General features: G+C 33.3%; 1 protein-coding gene across 1 annotated transcript in view; it reads right to left on the bottom strand.

Annotated features, from left to right (window-relative positions):
• LOC143245616 (ras and EF-hand domain-containing protein-like) overlaps positions 1-20,409 on the bottom strand; it is a gene marked incomplete at its 3' end in the record, with an annotated part of 30,951 nt that extends 10,542 nt beyond the window's left edge. Inside the window, 4 exon segments of the mRNA XM_076491971.1 lie at positions 254-344; positions 2,944-3,093; positions 9,441-9,717; positions 20,397-20,409. Coding sequence (XP_076348086.1) covers positions 254-344; positions 2,944-3,093; positions 9,441-9,717; positions 20,397-20,409 — 531 coding nt within the window.
• Between the last annotated feature and the right edge of the window lie 2,468 nt (positions 20,410-22,877).

The following is a 22,877-nucleotide window of genomic DNA, read 5'->3' as shown; positions in this document are numbered from 1 at the left end:
AGAAAGAAGTTGAATATTTAGAATTTAATTTCTGTAACTCAACTCCAGACGACAAAATAACTAAGTCTTTCTTATTTGTAAAACTTAGGTTCATGTTAACCTTTATTGACGGAAATATTTTCATATCATTATCAGTTATACAAAGAGTCCTTAGAACAAATAACAGTCTTGAGTCATGACGATTACCTCTGAAGAATAAACATTTTTCTCTCTCTACCTAAACTCAGACTCGAGTATCACACGTAAGTCTTACTTGTTTTTTTACTCGTAACTCCACGTCTTTCATGTGACTATCCAGTTCTTCTTCCAATCTGTGAAGATGTTTCTCGTGTTCTTTCTTCTCCCTAAAAGAGTGATATTTCCATGTGTGACATATTTGTTGTAATCAGTCAGTGGACATTTGACATCTCCAAAACAGTTAATTGATATTTTGAATTTTATTCTTGGAAGAGACAAAACATACACAAACTTACATATAGGTCGGTGGTGAGAATCATATCAAAATACAATTTGAAATGTAATATTTCCATATTTAACAGTTTAATATCAAATGTAGTTTCTATGAGAGACTTTATAAAAACGTATAAGTATGGTGACTCGAATAGACATGACACAAGTTATATGTATGGATATGATTAAAAGACATATATATATGTCTACTGACTTAAATAAATACATGTTTAGTTTATAACAAGTAACGAGAATTACTTTAAATTTACTCAACTTATTATCGAAACTGTGTCTTAACCTTACACATAAACAATTTCTCAACTTATGGTTTTCCAGATGGCTAAATGTATCCAACAAACCCAGTCAATACGTCAAATAAAAATCCATATTCACAGGTGATCGTACGTCAACCACACTGTTTATTATAATAATATAACTGGAGAATATTGTTCCGATAAACGTAAAACTCGAACAAACATTAATTACAAAAAGTGAGTTTCTTCATAACTGGAAGCTTATTCAAACATGAATTATCTGAAGGACTTATCACGAAGCCTTGTCACAAGATTTCGGTCGTGGTAAGCGTGAAGATGACATGCCAGTCACTTCTCTGTTACTGCTTTTGTTGTGAGTATTGTTTATCGGGATAATTCTTGACTATTTTGATTGACAACAGCAGTAACTCATGAAATATATAAATATATTTCTATTTCAAAGGTTACCTTGACTCGATAAATCGACTCCCACGTATATATTGTATCTCGTTTCAGAGTAACTCAGTCATGACTATCCTTTTAAACTTAGTAGGCAGAGGTCAGTCAACAACATGCGTTTGAATAAAGAAACAAAATATTTGCTGTTGGATATTTGAACACATCACATTTCAACACTGATGAAACATTACTTAAATTCGAAATTTTCTTAGGGTATCAATCTTTCTAAGTAAGCGATTTCTACACAATGTTATTATTATTCAAGTGATTGTAAAAACATGAAATTTTGTTCGGATAAAGAAAACTGATGTAGTTTCGTGACTAAAAATGAGCAGAAAACTGAATCCACTGTGATTAAACTCAACAACTCTTCTATGATACATTATTGAATACATGTTTTTAGATAATCAAACCCTCACAGTTGTTTATGACTTATCTGGAAAAGCACGTGGCCTTGTAAACGAATTTAAAACTTCAACATTGAGTTTTTAAGAGAAAGGCTATGATTAATCTTGAATTAAAACTATCAATAACCTCTACAGTTGTAGTATTAATTAGACCTGTGTTTATTTCCGTTAACAAAAGATGAATGGATTTCCAACATTAACTTTCCTTTGATGAAACTTGTGGCTAAATGTCACTGTTTAGCCCTACTTAACAAGCTAATTTGAGCCGTGGTTTTTCTTGAACTCAGCATGTCACATTTCACCCCAATACAGAGGTCGATATAGGTTACTGTTTTATCCAAATTAGCGGTCTGACTGAGTCATTTTATAAACCCACTTTAGACAGGAGTGTATAGGGTCATCGTCACTTAAATTCAGCGTACCAGTCGAACTGATATTTCATTCGATTCAGTAGGCTAACTGAGCCAATGTTTCATTCCATTTTGACAAGATGAACGGGTTATAGTAGGCTAACTGAGCCAATGTTTCACTTCAATTTGACAAGATAAACGGGTTACAGTAGGCTAACTGAGCCAATGTTTCACTCCATTTTGACAAGATGAACGGGTTATAGTAGGCTAACTGAGCCAATGTTTCACTCCATTTTGACAAGATGAACGGGCTATAGTAGGCTAACTGAGCCAATGTTTCACTCCATTTTGACAAGATGAACGGGTTATAGTAGGCTAACTGAGCCAATGTTTCACTCCAATTTGACAAGATAAAAGGGTTATAGTAGGCTAACTGAGCCAATGTTTCACTCCAATTTGACAAGATGAAAGGGTTATAGTAGGCTAACTGAGCCAATGTTTCACTCCAATTTGACAAGATGAAAGGGTTACAGTTTCACCTTCAACTCAGAAGGTCGATTAAGTCACTTTACTTTAAACTCAACAAAGTGTTTGAGCTAAACACTCAGTCTTGGACAAAACAATATCAAAATGAGTGCTCCTAACAACTAAAGTTTAACGTATCAAAGTTTACCTTTTCCAAGAGTGCTCCTAACAACTAAAGTTTAATGTATCAATGTTTACCTTTTCCAAGAGTGCTCCTAACAACTAAAGCTTAACGTATCAAAGTTTACCTTTTCCAAGAGTGCTCCTAACAACTAAAGTTTAACGTATCAAAGTTTATCTTTTCCAAGAGTGCTCCTAACAACTAAAGTATAACGTATCAAAGTTTACCTTTTCCAAGAGTGCTCCTAACAACTAAAGCTTAACGTATCAATGTTTACCTTTTCCAAGAGTGCTCCTAACAACTAAAGCTTAACGTATCAATGTTTACCTTTTCCAAGAGTGCTCCTAACAACTAAAGTTCAAGGTATTAACGTTTACCTTTTCCAAGAACTTTCCAGTTGCTCATTTTCTTTCTGAAGGTTTCTGACGTTTTCAAGCAAATCGCCAATAACTGTTTCAAAATATGAAACTAGATGTGGACGCTCAGAGCTCTGAAGCACCTTATACAAATCTAGAAGCTTCTCTTCGCTAAAGAAAAAAACAACAACAAAAGAAGTGAAGTTGTAATTCAAACCAGAGACCAAGTAAAACATTTTATTTTTATTTACATTTTATCCACTGAATAATTCCTTTAATTTTAAATAATCGACAATAAATCCGCCAATGCAACATTTTTATCTATTTTTTGCTTGTTGTAAAGAGCAAAGCTGTACAATGATGCATCTGCGCATGCCCACCACACGAATCAAACTCGAATTTTAATGTTATTACAATTTCCGAAACTAACAGCTGTTCTATGAAGGGATGTTTCTACAATTTCATTGAATATAAAATGAGCAAGTAAAAACTATAAGATTGCAAAATAAAACTATATAATCAAGAAAGGTAAAGAAAGGAAAATTACTAAAAAGATCCATCTAAACACTTGATTGGTAATATATATTAAATCTATAATTACTATAACACCTGATTGGTGATATATATTAAATCTGTAATTACTATAACACCTGATTGGTGATATATATTAAATCTGTAATTACTATAACACCTCTTTGGTGATACATATTAAATCTGTAATCACTATAATACCTGATTGGTGATATATATTAAATCTATAATTACTATAACACCTGATTGGTGATATATATTAAATCTATAATTACTATAACACCTGATTGGTGATATATGTTAAATCTATAATTTACTACAACATCTGATTGGTGATATATGTTAAATCTATAATTACTACAACACCTGATTGGTGATATATGTTAACTCTATAATTAATATAACACCTGATTTGTGATATATTTTAAATCTATAATTACTATAAGAAAGTTTGCGCAATAACGTACTTAAAATTGAAGAACACGAATACAGCCAACTAAGTGCCCCTTGTCACAGTGGTATGTCTGTATAATTATAACGCTAGAAACCAGGTTTCGATACCCGTAGAGGTCAGATCACAGATATCTATTTTTATAGCTTTGTGTTTAACTACAAAAATAACTAATTTCCTTTTCTCATTATGTTTACCATAAGACAGTATTGTCAGACCTATGCCATTTTAAACACTACATTCTATATCTACTATATTGGGGTTTTTCAAGAATTAGAAAAGGGTATAATGGTAGCATTTCATCTACACTATATTCACCATATCCATTGTCAACGTTCATCTAGGCTGACTGAGGTACAATAAACACGATATTGGTCGGAACACTATTTATGTAACACATTTACCACAGAAAAAATTGTTACAGTGCGAACGGACTCTTCTGCTTTCATAACATTATAACAAGTAGTTGTTACTATAATTAATTATAACCACACATTATGAACCTGGAAAAGATGTCCGCGCCATGACAGCATTTATTTTATTTTTTGTTTAGTATTGTTCATGTATTTCAATAATTAATACAGCAGTTACGTTAGTTTTCAAATACATATTACTATTTGTTTTATTAAGTATTCGAATTTTCTTTAAAGTCCAAGTCCATAACTTCATGGCCAGCTACGAATTGTAATAATTTCTGCTGATAACTGGTCTACGAAAAGTTCATAGCTAGCTGTCGATTTCGGTAGTTATTGTCTTTGAGAGAGTAATCAAATAATTAACCCTAGTTTCTGATAGAATGCATTTATTAATCTTGTAAATTGTATAGGGAATTGATGTCTATGACTTTTGACGAAACAGTGACAACTTTTATAATTTCGAATGGATAGTTCTACAATAATATTTAGTTTGAAATGACCAGCTGTGATAAGAGTGATAAGTTTAAAAAATAAAATAAAACCTCTACTTCAATGGAAAACGTAAGTTTTCTGGCACTTGTTTAATTTTTATAGCCAACAAAGCTATAAAGTATTTTAAGTTTTATCAGCTGATAATAATGGATCAGTTAGCTCCGAGAAGGCGTTGCTTACAACAGTCCTAGAAGGATTGTTTGTTTTGTTTCGAATTTCACGCACAACTACACGAGGGCTATCTGCGCTAGCCGTCCCTAATTTAGTAGTGTAAAACTGGAGGGAAGACAGCTATTCATCACCACCCACTGCCAACTGTCAGGCTACTCTTTAACCAACGAATAGTGGGATTGACCGTGACTTTATAATGCCCCCTATGACTAAAAGGGCGAGCATGTTTGGTGTGACGGGGATTCGAACCTGCTTCTAGGAGGTAAAAAACAAATATTACTATTTTTTTTTATTGGGAAGAATATCCACACGAATAAAAGGTGTGAGGATAATGAACTTGTTTTTCTTCTGGTGTTTTAATTTTCTTATAGTTTGAATGTTCTCTGCAGTACATTGTTAACGACACTTGAAATGATGACGTATTTCGTACCTACACACGCCCTGAACACATTCAACTAAACAAAAGAAAAAATAACCCGTTGCCAAAGTATTTTAAAATAACCTCCAACGAGGAAACTGCTACTATTTTTTAATATGATTGTAGATGAGAACATTTTGGAAGAGTATCTGGTGGTAAAAAAAAATAGAAAAAATTCTGAAAGAAAACTTGAATTTAATAAAATGGATCCACGTGTGTGTGTGTTTTTCTCTTATAGCAGTACAACCAGGGACAAGACGGATCTATTGAAGAGTACTACCAGGGACAAGACGGATCTATTGAAGCGCACTACCAGGGACAAGACGGATCTATTGAAGCGTACTACCAGGGACAAGACGGATCTATTGAAGAGTACTACCAGGGACAAGACGGATCTATTGAAGCGTACTACCAGGGACAAGACGGATCTATTGAAGCGTACTACCAGGGACAAGACGGATCTATTGAAGCGTACAACCAGGGACAAGACGGATCTATTGAAGCGTACTACCAGGGACAAGACGGATCTATTGAAGCGTACAACCAGGGACAAGACGGATCTATTGAAGCGTACTACCAGGGACAAGACGGATCTATTGAAGCACTACTTTTTAACAGCAAGTATTACTACAAAAGTCGCTGATTGCTGGTGTCTGCTAAAAATAAATAGCTGATAACTAACTCTCTCAAACTTTTTTGTTCAACCTTTATAATAGCTATATGGTTTTGAATGTTTAAGTTGTTAAACTGTCATATATTTACTACTCATAATTTTGTTTTATAAAATGCCTAACGAGACAAAAATGGGTATGATATAAAACTACAATGACCACAATATTCTGTGAAGTTATGTGCGTAAATACATTAAAGCACGATCCCTTAACTTGCTTTCTTCACACATTTCAATTCAACTTTCAACTTATTCAAATTCCTGTCCTAATGCTACGTGAATGACAGGACTTCTGTAGACTGTCTTTACGCTAATGCGTTAAACTTGTAATTTTAAACAAATTTCTGAAATCGTTTTTATTGTTGTTTTATAAACTTAAAGTTACACAATGGGCTATCTGTGCTCTGCTCATTACTAGTATCGAAATTGGATTTTCAGCTCCAACTTCACAGACTTATCGCTAAGTCACGGGTGTGTGTACGTGGGGGGTAGGAGGGTTTGGATCAGTACTGAAGATAATACATTTATGTGGGGGGTAAGAGGGTTTGGATCAGTACTGAATACAATACATTTATGTGGGGGGTAAAAGAATTTAGATCAGTACTGAAGATAATACATTTATGTGGGGGTAGGAGGGTTTGGATCAGTACTGAAGATAATACATTTATGTGAAGATAATACATTTATGGGGGGAGGAGGGTTTGAATCAGTACTGAAGATAATACATTTATGTGGGGGAGGAGGGTTTGGATCAGTACTGAAGATAATACATTTATGTGGGGTAGGAGGGTTTGGATCAGTACTGAAGATAATACATTTATGTGGGGTAGGGAGGTTTGGATCAGTACTGAAGATAATACATTTATGTGGAGGGTAGGAGGGTTTGGATCAATACTGAAGATAATACATTTATGTGGGGGTAGGAGGGTTTGGATCAGTACTGAAGATAATACATTTATGTGGGGGGTAGGAGGGTTTGAATCAGTACTGAAGATAATACATTTATGTGGGGTAGGAGGGTTTGGAGCAGTACTGAAGATAATACATTTTAGTTCAACTTCGTGAAAGTTAACCGAGATGTTTGAGAAAGCAGATTGGTAGCAATGTTGGTTTTGCCTGTATTTTGTCTTTAAGATATAAGTCCTTGAGTCAGTATCATGATGTCATTAATAATTTAATATCAAACACCTGCAGGACGACATCAATTCGGTGATGTAGCTGGCACTGTTAGTAACCATTTTGTGGCACGTGAAGGTTATCGATTCACTCCTGACACTGAAAACGTTTTTACGTCATCCAAACACCTGATAAAAATAGTCACATATCAGAACAGCAAAGATGATTAGGCCTAGCCCGTTTTGAGTAAATACCATTTCTGGTTAAAAAATGTTCTAACAGTATATGTTTCCAAAGTAAGGTTATTCAAAATATGAGATCGTGTGCTATCATTTCTAATGAACTAAAACTTCACCATGAATTCCTGTTCTCGCCAGTTTAAACAATCAGAATCCTGTATAAATGAGTACACATTCAATCTAAGGCACCTGTACACATATCACGTGATACTAAACTCAGCTGTGTCAACAATAACTGATCAACAGTTTACCTAGAAGTATATGTTTTCCAAACAGAAAGCTAACGTGTGAGTGGTTATTATATGAATAAAAAAAAGTGACTCCCAGTATCAGGTGTGGCATCAGTGAATACATACAAAAAGAAATATATATATATATATCAACTACTAACTTGTATAATTCATACAACATATTTTGATAGAATAATATTTGTTGTATTGTTTTTATTGTTATTTTACTTATGTTACGATCACGTTCAGAAATTCCTGTTGTGGGAAAGAAAACAACGAACCGAATACGTTATTTCGGGTTAACGGCCACAATTACACCGTTGTTACCTTAAATAGATATCACAGCCGGATGGTCTGGTAATCTTGTGCAGATTGTACTGAAAATTATGAATATCTTTTATTGGTATTATAACCGGACAATTGCCTACCTTAAAGAGATATCACCACCAGATACATTGTCTACCTTCTTTATATATTACAACTTGACAACTATCTGCCTAAAGAGATTGGTTATTTTAGAAAGATATTACAACCGGACACACAGGTCATCCTGTACAGATGTTACTGGACACACTGGCCGTCTTCCATAGATAGTACAGTAGGACACACTGACCAGGCTCTATAAACATTGTAGATGCTTAAGTATCACAGAGAGGTTTTTTGTTTCTGAATTTCGCACAAAGCTACTCGAGAGCTATCTACGCTAACTGTCCCTAATTTAGCAGTGTGAGACTAGAGGGAAGGCAGCTAGTCATCACCACCAACTGCCAATTCTTGGGCTACTCTATTACCAACGAATAGTGGGATTGATCGTCACATTATAACGCCCCCCACGGCTGAAAGGGCGAGCATGTTTGGTGTGACGGGAATTCGAACCCGCGACCCTCAGATTACGAGTCGAGTGCCTTAACCACCTGATCATGCAATGCCAACAAACAGGAAGTAAAAGTATTGAAAAGTTGTAACGTACGGACAATGCAGCTAACTCATAATCCAAAATACCAAAGTTTAGTCAATAATAACTACAACTTAATCAATTTTAAACTAACACTAAACAGCCATTTTAGAAAGCCTTATCAACATCTAGAAACAAAATTACAGAAACTCATCCAATAAAAAAATAGCTTTCAGTAAACGTTTAACGTGAGACCATTATACGAACCATTTCAATAGGTTCGAATCCCCGTCACATCAAACATGCTCGCCCTTTCAGCCGTGTGGGCGTTATAAGTTACGGTCAATCCCACTATTCGTTGATAAAGAGATAGTCCACGAGTTGGCGGTGGGTAGTGATGACTAGTTACCTTCACTCTAGCCTTTACACTGCTAAATTAGGGACGGTTAGCGCAGACAGCCCTCGTGTGGCTTTTCGCGAAATCCAAACAAAACAAACAAACAAACATTTCAATAAATTTCACAGTTCGAGGTACTGATGACATATAATATCACAGTGACGCTGGTAATAATTTTACTTAAATGTCTATACATATTATTATAAATCATTTAGTCAAATAACTGTCTGCCTTTGACCTATTTTTAACTAACTGTATTACATCATTTTCCTTCCAATTCGTGTTGTAACAATGCTAATTTTTAACACCTTATGGTGTATGTTTTCTTATAAGAAAGCCACATCTGGCTACCTGCTGTGTCCACAGAGAGGAATCGAACCTCTGATTTTAAGCGTTATAAATCCGAAGACTTACCGCTGTCTCAGCGAGTGACAACACCTTATGGCTAATAATAATTACTCTATACAGATCATCTGAATTTGATCAACTGACCTGATAAGATTTCCAGCTTTCCCAAGCTCATTCGTCAAGTTCTGCCAGGCCTGAAATACCACTTGTTTCTTTTCGTCGTCGAGACAAGAACCCGAGTAAGAGTCGAATGGTTGTTTTTGAATCGGGTTTGCGAGAACTATTTCCTTTCTGGGCGGTGTTGAGGAAAGTGTGAGAAAATCAGTAAAGCCTTTGGAAAAGTCTTCAAAATTGATTTTCCATCTCCGTCGTGATCCAGGTCTTCGAATATAGCATCGGCATCTTGGGTGCTGATTCCAAACTTAGCACACAAATCTCGCAGCTCCTCTTGGCCTAAATAGCCTGTCCCTCTGGTGTCACAAGCTTTAAACAGGTTCTCTAGTTCGGCAGAGGCCATTTTACGTCATGGAAAGAGAATCGAACTTGGAATGTCCATACTTACGTTTTAATTCTATAAAAAAACGGGATGATTTTATAAGCTCTATACTTCAGGGTAAACATTGAAATGTTATTAAATATCAAACTGGGGCTGTTTCTATGAAAACAATCGATAACAGAGATAACACACAAGAGTTTGATTTTAACATGAAATGATTATTTATGTTATGTAACGTTATCTTACCATGATTAATTCAATCTATCTTCACGTTGTATAAAGTTATCTTATCAAAACATAAGTTTATTTCAGCAGACGTTATACGTAATAATGCTTTATTCTTAACACTTATAAGATACAAGTAAATAGATCCAATATGTTTTATAAGATATAAGTACATAGATCTAATATGTTTTATAAGATATAAGTAAATAGATCCAATATGTTTTATAAGATATAAGTACATAGATCTAATATGTTTTATAAGATATAAGTACATAGATCTAATATGTTTTATAAGGTATAAGTACATAGATCCAATATGTTTTATAAGATATAAGTACATAGATCTAATATGTTTTATAAGATATAAGTAAATAGATCCAATATGTTTTATAAGATATAAGTACATAGATCTAATATGTTTTATAAGATATAAGTACATAGATCTAATATGTTTTATAAGGTATAAGTACATAGATCCAATATGTTTTATAAGATATAAGTACATAGATCTGATATGTTTAATAAGATATAAGTACATAGATTTAATATGTTTTATAAGATATAAGTACATAGATCTAATATGTTTTATAAGATATAAGTAAATAGATCCAATATGTTTTATAAGATATAAGTACATAGATCTAATATGTTTTATAAGATATAAGTACATAGATCTGATATGTTTTATAAGATATAAGTACATAGATCCAATATGTTTTATAAGATATAAGTACCTAGATCTAATACGTTTCATAAGATATAAAGATTTAATACGTTTTATAATATGTAAATATAGAAATCTAATATGTTTCATAAGATGCAAATACATAGATCTAATATGTTTTATAAGATATAAATACATAGACCATAAATGTTTTATAAGATATAAATATATAGATCATATATGTTTTACAAATATGTAGACTTAATGCATTTTATAATATATAAATTTAGAGATCTCATATGTTTTATAAGATATAAATGCATAGATATAACATGTTTTATAAGGTACAGACATATAGATTTAATACGTTTTAAAATATATAATACAGAGCTCCAATATGTTTCATAATTTATAAATCTAATATACTTTAGAAGCTATAAATATAAAGATCTAATATGTTATTAATATCTATTGTCCGTTATAAAAAAAGAATTATACAAGGAAAAACAAAATTTATGCCTTTTCAAAAGTCACTAAAAGTTATATCATTTTTAGTTTGGTTTGATTTAGTAGGAAAATATCACTACAAACCGTCAAAGTTTGGATTATTTTGGAAAAGGTAAAATGATTAATTCAACAATTTTGTACTCAAAAAACAAAAATATGTCACGTGTGATTATCATATTTTGTCTAAGTCAGATAAGTTGAATGGTTGTAACAAGAATGAACAACTTGAAATACTATGTTTGGTTACCGCAGAAAGTGAATAAGTGATATACATTATGGGAGTGCTAAGAATCTTGTGCCTAAAAATAATAGCAGTCTACTGCGATAAGTTATCAAAAACAATGGCATTTCTAGCTGCGACTTCCCAAACGTCAGGTTTCACTTGAGGATTGCAAATATCCTAAAACTAATTTAGTGGTTACTGACGGATTACTTTACAAATAACCTACACAAGTTTAGTGGTTACTGTCGGATTACTTTATATGTAATCATAAATAGCTTAGTGATTACTGTCGGATTACTTTATAAGTAATCTAGACTAGTTTAGTGGTTACTGTCGGATTACTTTACAAGTAACCTGAACTAGCTTAGTGATTACTGTTATGACCTAGTTTATCTCAGTAAAATCAGTATGTGTTGTTTACATGGGTTTAACTTATTTTTGTACAGAACATATTCTGGTCATCCGTATGTTGACATCTGTTTTGTTTGTTGACGTAAAGCTACACAATATGTTTATATGTACTCTTCTCTCTACAAGAGTCAAACCTCAGATTTTAGCCTAATAAGCCCTTAAACTTATTACTGAACACATTACATATTGATTATGAAGTTTTGCTAACATTTAATAATCCGCTGGTGTTAGAAAACTGCAAACTAATAAAACTGGCGTTTAGTTCTAAAATGATGAGTATTTAGTAATGTTACAAGTTTATGTAAGTGAAGGGTAGTTTGTTATTATAACGATGTTACAAGTATCTGTCTGTAAGTCAGGGGTAATTTGTTATTATAACGATGTTACAAGTATCTGTCTGTAAGTCAGAGGTAGTTTGTTATTATAACGATGTTACAAGTATCTGTCTGTAAGTCAGAGGTAGTTTGTTATTATAACGATGTTACAAGTATATGTCTGTAAGTCAGAGGTAATTTGTTATTATAACGATGTTACAAGTATCTGTCTGTAAGTCAGAGGTAATTTGTTATTATAACGATGTTACAAGTATCTGTCTGTAAGTCAGAGGTAATTTGTTATTATAACGATGTTACAAGTATCTCTCTGTAAGTCAGAGGTAATTTGTTATTATAACGATGTTACAAGTATCTGTCTGTAAGTCAGAGGTAATTTGTTATTATAACGATGTTACAAGTATCTGTCTGTAAGTCAGAGGTAATTTGTTATTATAACGATGTTACAAGTATCTGTCTGTAAGTTAGAGGTAATTTGTTATTATAACGATGTTACAAGTATCTGTCTGTAAGTCAGAGGTAATTTGTTATTATAACGATGTTACAAGTATCTGTCTGTAAGTCAGAGATAATTTGTTATTATAACGATGTTACAAGTATCTGTCTGTAAGTCAGAGGTAGTTTGTTATTATAAGTTACAAGTATCTGTCTGTAAGTCAGAGGTAGTTTGTTATTATAACGATGTTACAAGTATCAGTCTGTAAGTCAGAGGTAGTTTGTTATTATAAGTTACAAGTATCTGTCTGTAAGTCAGAGGTAGTTTGTTATTATAACGATGTTACAAGTATCTGTCTGTAAGTCAGAGGTAGTTTGATATTATAACGATGTTACAAGTATCTGTCTGTAAGTCAGAGGTAATTTGTTATTATAACGATGTTACAAGTATCTGTCTGTAAGTCAGAGGTAATTTGTTATTATAACGATGTTACAAGTATCTGTCTGTAAGTTAGAGGTAATTTGTTATTATAACGATGTTACAAGTATTTGTCTGTAAGTCAGAGGTAATTTGTTATTATAACGATGTTACAAGTATCTGTCTGTAAGTCAGAGGTAATTTGTTATTATAACGATGTTACAAGTATCTGTCTGTAAGTCAGAGGTAATTTGTTATTATAACGATGTTACAAGTATCTGTCTGTAAGTCAGAGGTAATTTGTTATTATAACGATGTTACAAGTATCTGTCTGTAAGTCAGAGGTAATTTGTTATTATAACGATGTTACAAGTATCTGTCTGTAAGTCAGAGGTAATTTGTTATTATAACGATGTTACAAGTATCTGTCTGTAAGTCAGAGGTAATTTGTTATTATAACGATGTTACAAGTATCTGTCTGTAAGTCAGAGGTAATTTGTTATTATAACGATGTTACAAGTATCTGTCTGTAAGTTAGAGGTAATTTGTTATTATAACGATGTTACAAGTATCTGTCTGTAAGTTAGAGGTAATTTGTTATTATAACGATGTTACAAGTATCTGTCTGTAAGTCAGAGGTAATTTGTTATTATAACGATGTTACAAGTATCTGTCTGTAAGTCAGAGGTAATTTGTTATTATAACGATGTTACAAGTATCTGTCTGTAAGTCAGAGGTAATTTGTTATTATAACGATGTTACAAGTATCTGTCTGTAAGTCAGAGGTAATTTGTTATTATAACGATGTTACAAGTATCTGTCTGTAAGTCAGAGGTAATTTGTTATTATAACGATGTTACAAGTATCTGTCTGTAAGTCAGAGGTAATTTGTTATTATAACGATGTTACAAGTATCTGTCTGTAAGTCAGAGGTAATTTGTTATTATAACGATGTTACAAGTATCTGTCTGTAAGTCAGAGGTAATTTGTTATTATAACGATGTTACAAGTGTCTGTCTGTAAGTCAGAGGTAATTTGTTATTATAACGATGTTACAAGTATCTGTCTGTAAGTCAGAGGTAATTTGTTATTATAACGATGTTACAAGTATCCGTCTGTAAGTCAGAGGTAATTTGTTATTATAACGATGTTACAAGTATCTGTCTGTAAGTCAGAGGTAATTTGTTATTATAACGATGTTACAAGTATCTGTCTGTAAGTCAGAGGTAATTTGTTATTATAACGATGTTACAAGTATCTGTCTGTAAGTCAGAGGTAATTTGTTATTATAACGATGTTACAAGTATCTGTCTGTAAGACAGAGGTAATTTGTTATTATAACGATGTTACAAGTGTCTGTCTGTAAGTCAGAGGTAATTTGTTATTATAACGATGTTACAAGTATCTGTCTGTAAGTCAGAGGTAATTTGTTATTATAACGATGTTACAAGTATCTGTCTGTAAGTCAGAGGTAATTTGTTATTATAACGATGTTACAAGTATCTGTCTGTAAGACAGAGGTAATTTGTTATTATAACGATGTTACAAGTATCTGTCTGTAAGTCAGAGGTAATTTGTTATTATAACGATGTTACAAGTATCTGTCTGTAAGTCAGAGGTAATTTGTTATTATAACGATGTTACAAGTATCTATCTGTAAGTTAGAGGTAATTTGTTATTATAACGATGTTACAAGTATCTGTCTGTAAGTTAGAGGTAATTTGTTATTATAACGATGTTACAAGTATTTGTCTGTAAGTCAGAGGTAATTTGTTATTATAACGATGTTACAAGTATCTGTCTGTAAGTCAGAGGTAATTTGTTATTATAACGATGTTACAAGTATCTGTCTGTAAGTCAGAGGTAATTTGTTATTATAACGATGTTACAAGTATCTGTCTGTAAGTCAGAGGTAATTTGTTATTATAACGATGTTACAAGTATCTGTCTGTAAGTCAGAGGTAATTTGTTATTATAACGATGTTACAAGTATCTGTCTGTAAGTCAGAGGTAATTTTTTTATTATAACGATGTTACAAGTATCTGTCTATAAGTTAGAGGTAATTTGTTATTATAACGATGTTACAAGTATCTGTCTGTAAGTCAGAGGTAATTTGTTATTATAACGATGTTACAAGTATCTGTCTGTAAGTCAGAGGTAATTTGTTATTATAACGATGTTACAAGTATCTGTCTGTAAGTCAGAGGTAATTTGTTATTATAACGATGTTACAAGTATCTGTCTGTAAGTCAGAGGTAATTTGTTATTATAACGATGTTACAAGTATCTGTCTGTAAGTCAGAGGTAATTTGTTATTATAACGATGTTACAAGTATCTGTCTGTAAGTCAGAGGTAATTTGTTATTATAACGATGTTACAAGTATCTGTCTGTAAGTCAGAGGTAATTTGTTATTATAACGATGTTACAAGTATCTGTCTGTAAGTCAGAGGTAATTTGTTATTATAACGATGTTACAAGTATCTGTCTGTAAGTCAGAGGTAATTTGTTATTATAACGATGTTACAAGTATCTGTCTGTAAGTCAGAGGTAATTTGTTATTATAACGATGTTACAAGTATCTGTCTGTAAGTCAGAGGTAATTTGTTATTATAACGATGTTACAAGTATCTGTCTGTAAGTCAGAGGTAATTTGTTATTATAACGATGTTACAAGTATCTGTCTGTAAGTCAGAGGTAATTTGTTATTATAACGAAGTTACAAGTATCTGTCTGTAAGTCAGAGGTAATTTGTTATTATAACGAAGTTACAAGTATCTGTCTGTAAGTTAGAGGTAATTTGTTATTATAACGATGTTACAAGTATCTGTCTGTAAGTCAGAGGTAATTTGTTATTATAACGATGTTACAAGTATCTGTCTGTAAGTCAGAGGTAATTTGTTATTATAACGATGTTACAAGTATCTGTCTGTAAGTCAGAGGTAATTTGTTATTATAACGATGTTACAAGTATCTGTCTGTAAGTCAGAGGTAATTTGTTATTATAACGATGTTACAAGTATCTGTCTGTAAGTCAGAGGTAATTTGTTATTATAACGATGTTACAAGTATCTGTCTGTAAGTCAGAGGTAATTTGTTATTATAACGATGTTACAAGTATCTGTCTGTAAGTCAGAGGTAATTTGTTATTATAACGAAGTTACAAGTATCTGTCTGTAAGTCAGAGGTAATTTGTTATTATAACGAAGTTACAAGTATCTGTCTGTAAGTTAGAGGTAATTTGTTATTATAACGATGTTACAAGTATCTGTCTGTAAGTCAGAGGTAATTTGTTATTATAACGATGTTACAAGTATCTGTCTGTAAGTCAGAGGTAATTTGTTATTATAATGATCCACATTTGTGAGTTTTAAAAATATATAACTTATTAAACGAGCCCATCTAAAACTAGTTGTTTTACTTAAAAAAACTTGTTTCGTTCTAAATCATAGTTTGATGAATTAAGTAAGAAACAGAACAATAAATCGTACAAGAATCCCAGTCTGTTAATTTATTTTGAATCAGAAAAATGTAAAATATTATTTAACATATTTATCTCTTTCTCTTTAATAACATGACACTACAAATGACTGTTCCCAGTCTAATGATACAAAGTTAATACGGGTCTTTTTACAATACTATAATTCAGGATAAAATGAAAGTAAAATTATTAATGATCGTTTTATAATCTGATAATTCAGATAGAACAGCGGTAGAAGTGATTGGCTTGTAGTCTGATATTTAATACTGGGTAATGAACAACGTAAGTGTTTGTGTTTAGTATAAAACTAGATTGGATTATTTGTCGTGTCGGGGAATTGAATCCCGAATTTTTGCGTTGTAAATGTATGATATACCAGGGGACATAACGTGAGTAAATATATGATATACCAGGGAACATAACGTAAGTAAATGTATGATATACCATGGGACATAACGTGGGTAAATATATGATATACCAGGGGACATAACGTGGGTAAATATATGATATACCAGGGGACATAACGTGAGTACATGTATGATATACCAGAGGACATAACGTGAGTACATGTATGATATACCAGGGGACATAACGTGAGTAAATGTATGATATACCAGGGGACATAACGTGAGTAAATGTATGATATACCAGGGGACATAACGTGAGTAAATGCAAATGACTCTTAATTGTTTTTAATGCAATTATATTATTGCATAAGTTAAAAACTAACGTTAGGATATACCCATTAATTATATGTTTGATTGCTAATTGACGAAATAGCCCAAAGTAGTTGACAAATGAAAACTACATTGACGGGAACTTTTAAAGCACGAACATGCTTTTATCTTATTCCATAAATCTGTATGGGAATATAATTTATAATATAAAAAAAACCAACTAAACCTAAATGCGTAAAAAGTTTAAAAAACTTTAGTTTATCTGTTGTTAAGCTCAAAGCATAAAACTGGTTTTCTGACCTGCTCCCCGCCACGGGTATCAAAACTCAGTTCTTAGTGTTATTAGCCTTCAGACTTAACACTGAGACACTGTGGATGGGTTGGGACGAAAGTTCTTACATTAATGAAATATGGACTTACGAAACAACACGAAGTTATTGTGTCATTGAAATATCAAATATAAGGCGTTCGTTATCGCAGGCTTGCTGTATTTCTTCATATGTTTTATTTAATTAAGATGTTATTAGGATAACAGTACGCTAACAACACTGACGTCAATGTAAAACAACTAGAGAACGCCATAAACAGATTGTAAAAAATGGACATTTGGAACTTGCATCAGTAATAGGTTTTATTTCATATATAAATACGTGATTAAATTGGATTTTTGTTATAGTGTTACATTTTAATAAATAAACTGACTTAAAGAACGACTTACCTATTGAGTCCGACGAACTAACTAATATGTAATTATTACTTTCGTTAAAACACATGCCAAGTAAAAATATAAAATAAAATAACAGCACGAATACAAGTTTATCAAGTGACGGGATTATCATTGCGTCAGACTTCTGTTCCAACCCTAATATAAAATTCCTTCTTAGATTTCTTCGGTTAGACTTAGCGTAAAAACTTTTTTGAATACTCTTAACAGCTGAATAAGGCATTATATATAGTCGAACTGCGAATTTTGTCTTTGATCTTGAAACTTACGCCTAAGGATATATTATCTTTGTTATTAACCACTAGTAAGGCACATGATAAAACAACTCACCCCATATTACAAAAAATTCCTATATCGACTGATCATGTAAGAGATTATTAAGGATAATATTGACATTAACGTCGAGCAAGTACTTACCTTATTAATTCTGAGATGTCTATAGGCCTAGAGTTGATTGTACGTTACTTGTCCTCGTAACATTGCAGCTCGTTATAATATCTTCTGCACTTTGATAATGGTAGCAGATTTCACAAAAATATCTCTGAATATAGATATAGTCGGTTTATCAGGCGGATAAGGTAGATAAACACCTTTACGAATTTTTTTTGTTTTATTTGTCTAAATAAAAGTAATTCTAATCAAGATTAATTCTTTAATACTCTGTTTATGTATGACCAAATGCTCTTATTAAAAGGAAGCATTGATGTTTTCCATACACCGAGTTATACATGCGAGCTGAGAAAGCTCGAATACATACGTACAACTACTAGAAAATATTGTAAGTAAAGGTTTTCTTAAACTGTTGAGGGGATTCTTTTTAACTACACCGTTTTTAGTTCGTGAAGAAATTTTGGAGCTGCAGCTGCACAGTACCCATAAATGAATCCAATAAGCAGCTGTACAAATTTACCATTCTGTTTGTACGTCATATATTTATATGTAGTCGCTTTTGTACGCACAAGCTGTATGTATTGAAACACCTGTACGACTTTTTTTTTTTCAGAATTGGAACTTGAAACCATCAGTACATTGTGAAAATCAGTAATTACAGAATTGTGGTAAAACAAGACAGCTTTATGTTTCATAAATATATCATTTATTACAACCATGGTTTCGCCTGTACCTGATTATGTCTTTACAGTTTTGTAATTTTTACAGCCTTTTCTTATTTGGTCTTATAGTTTCAATTCTATTGTACGTTTGTTTGTTTTTCTTGGAAATGAACCCTCAAGGGGTTGAAAATAACGTAGTGTTACAGATAGCAGTACACCAATACCATTGTCTTATTATAAACATAACTTATTATGACCACGCTTCTGTAGAAGTGCTTAAAAAGTGAAAATGTATAGTATGTGTAAGCACCGTTTCTCAGATTATCATCTCTGCCATTGTTTTCCAAGTGATGAGTTCTGGAATTAAACGAATAGCTTACAAGGCACTGACTTGTTAGAGGAAAACAAAATCTGTGTGTGTGTGTGTGTGATTTCTTGTAGCAAAGCCACTTTGGGCTATCTGCTGAGACCACCGAGGGGAATCGAACCTCTGATTTCAGTGTTGCAAATCCGTAGACAAATTGCTGTACTAGCGGGTGAGGCAACAGAATTTGAAATGCTATTTTGTATTCATTTCTTGTTCTTATTTGGAATTGAAATTAAGAGGGATTTCGAAAACGAAGTTTGTGCAGTGAACATGTTTTTAGTCCCCCGCTGGTACAGCGCTAAGCCTACGGCTGTACAACGCTAAAATCAGGAGTTCGATTCCTCTCGGTGGAGTTAGCAGATTGCCCGATGTGGCTTTGCTGCAAGAAAAAAATACACACATGTTTTTGATAACAATTTTAAGGCCTATTGGTCTTTCCACTATTTCAATCAGATTTCAGTGTTTAATTTGGAATGTTTATATGTATTATTATTACTTCAATTTACGAAGGTTGATATATCATCAATGTATAAGCCACTACGAACATATATCACTAGTAAATGGGATAAAAGATGGCGTATCACAGATATATATGTGTCAAGACACACAGTAATGTGTCTCGAAGCCACAAAAACCTGTTGCAGTACACATTAATGATTGTTTGTTTGTTTTAAATTTCGCGCAAAGCTACTCGAGGGATATCTACGCTAGCCGTCTCTAATTTAGCAATGTAAGACTATAGGGAAGGCAGCTAGTCACCACCACCCACCGCCAACTTTTGAACTCCTATTTTAACCAACGAATATTGGGATTAACTGTAACATTATAACGCCCCAACGGCTGAAAGGACGAGCATGTTTGATGTGATGGGGATTCTAACCAGCGACCCTCAGATTACATGTCGGGTGCATTAACCATTAATAAGAATTTTACAACAAATATTATTTAATTAGTTGAGCCACGTGTTTTGTTTTACCAATCATCATGCCCCGAGATGAACACAAAACACGTGGCTCAACTAATTAAATAATATTTGCTGTATAATTGTTATCAATGTATAAGTGCAGATACCAATTTTGATTTCATACCTTTAAGACGCATGCTCAATCCTCTTTTAGTCGAACTTTCTTTTCACACGTGATGGGTTTAAATACATAGCGTGCCGTATTAAACCAAGGTTGTTGTAATAATGAGATATGAAACCAGCTTAGGCAGCCCTAAAATAACAAACACCAACAGAATATTATTGTTACATTAAAAGTGTCCTAATAAGTAAACAGCAACGCAACAATAAGATTACGAAAAGCCCATACAAACATTGTAAAACAATAGGTATTATTAGGTTTAGTGATGAGTTTGCTTACGAAGTTCCATGTTGTTGTTGCAGACCTATTGTATCCCATTATGACTTGTTGATTTATGAAAGCTATTAGTCTGGTGATTACATAGCACTGAGATACGTCAGTGGAGAAAATATTTGCTTTGTCAACTCGACACAATTTCCTTTACAGGCTATTAGTACCGGAAATCCCTTCTTAAATATTAAACCCCCCATGAACTTTAAATGACGTCATACCGCTGTGAACTATGCTAGGGAACAGTCAAATCAATGAAGTTCTCTAAAGTAAGGGGTTTCCAAACAAGGATCCGAAGACCCCTGGGAACCCGTAGAAACGTTTCAGAGACGTTATTATAAATACCTCAAATATACAGTATTGTTAATGAATTCGATATCCATAGATTCATTGAGGGGGATTACACTCAGGATGAAGATTTTTATAAGGGGAGTCTTGTGCTGGGAAATCTTGGGATCTACTGCTCTGACGACATTTCATGTGATTCGTATTAATAGCATAAACTTACACATCAACTCGCCAAAGAACTTCAACAACTTCCAGTTATTGATTAATTTATTAACTAAAGTCTACTTCATTTCATTAGCGAATAATCTAATATTTTATTTCAAGATGGTGTGTGTGTTCTCGAAGTAGTAAAACTCAGTAAATAGCACGATACAAATTTAACCAAATCACATGAAAAACTTGTTGACTTACAATGTATGTTTGGTACATCATCACACATGGATGACATATGTATTAAATGTACTTCCGCGGGGGTCTCCGAAAATGTTCAGTTTAAAAGAATGTATAGAACCGAAATTGAAGGTAATAAATATTTTCATTTCTTCTTTTCAAGTTCATATGCCATGCTGCGTTGTAATCTGGAGAGTGCATAGTTTTTCCGTGATTCATGGCATGCGCACGTTTCACTGACGTCACAACAGTATAAACTGTAATGTTAAATGTCTCTTATGTGACGTCGGATTAAAACAGGTGGACCCTCGAGGCGGCCTTTAGCTCCCTTTCGAAGAAATAATGTTAATATACACTCAAATAAACGGTTTTTATTCCTGCAACGCCAATTCAGGTGTGTGTACAGAAAGTATGCAGTATGTACAAGATAGCAAGTTAGTCATTAAAGTTTAACACAGCTCGTAAGTAGAATGGACAATGAATTTGATTTGTTTTGTTTGTTTGTTTTGGAATTTCGCACAAAGCTACTCGAGGGCTGTCTGTGCTAGCTGTCCCTAATTTAGCAGTGTAAGACTAGAGGGAAGGCAGCTAGTCATCACCACCCACCGCCTACTCTTGGGCTACTCTTTTACCAACGAATAGTGAAGTTAATTGTAACATTATGACGCACCCAAGGCCGAAAGAGCAAGCATATTTGCTGATGGATGTTGTGTCCTAGACCCACAGGTTGCGTGCGAGTGGAGCGCCCTCATCATCAGACCCTAGTTCAGTGAATTTGGATAATTATTTTATCATAAAGTTTAAAATACGTGGGCTTTACAGGTGAAATAACGGCTTCCAGAAAACCGCACGTTAAACTCCTGTACGACGCACTTTCTCTTTCAAATAATAATGTCATATATTTTTCAACTCCTGTATTAGGAGAAATATTCATGTATTATCTTTGTTGTTTTTTTTAACCTGTTCAGTGCCGTAGACGAGATAGCTCGTCCAAGCCGATCGGTAACACAGTGCCACGGACATGATAATTCGTTCTCGATAATACCTAATTGTGACGCTAGATGTCAGCACTATACACGCATTTGACAATCTCAGAAAACAAATAGTATTTGTTGCTCATTTCCTTTGTTTTAAAAATTACTTAATGTTGCTGAACAAAACCCGGCATAGGAGCTGCCTTGGCAGCTGAAATACATAGCAGTCAACAGGTTAAGGAAACGGAAGTTACTATTATATGTATGGCTAAATGATATAATGTATTTATTTATCATATGGATGTTTAGCTATTAAACTAATATATGCCCGGCATGGCCAAGCGTGTTAAGGCGTGCCACTCGTAATCTGAGGATCGCGGGTTCGCATCTCTGTCGCGCTAAACATGCTCGCCCTCCTAGCCGTGGGGGCGTATAATGTGACGGTCAATCCCACTATTCGTTGGTAAAAGAGTAGCCCAAGAGTTGGCGGTGGGTTGTGATGACTAGCTGCCTTCCCTCTAGTCTTACACTGCTAAATTAGGGACGGCTAGCACAGATAGCC

Source organism: Tachypleus tridentatus, chromosome 2 (assembly GCF_004210375.1).
Source record: "Tachypleus tridentatus isolate NWPU-2018 chromosome 2, ASM421037v1, whole genome shotgun sequence".
In the NCBI taxonomy this organism is placed as follows: domain Eukaryota; kingdom Metazoa; phylum Arthropoda; class Merostomata; order Xiphosura; family Limulidae; genus Tachypleus; species Tachypleus tridentatus.
This window is presented reverse-complemented; position numbering and strand designations above follow the sequence as displayed.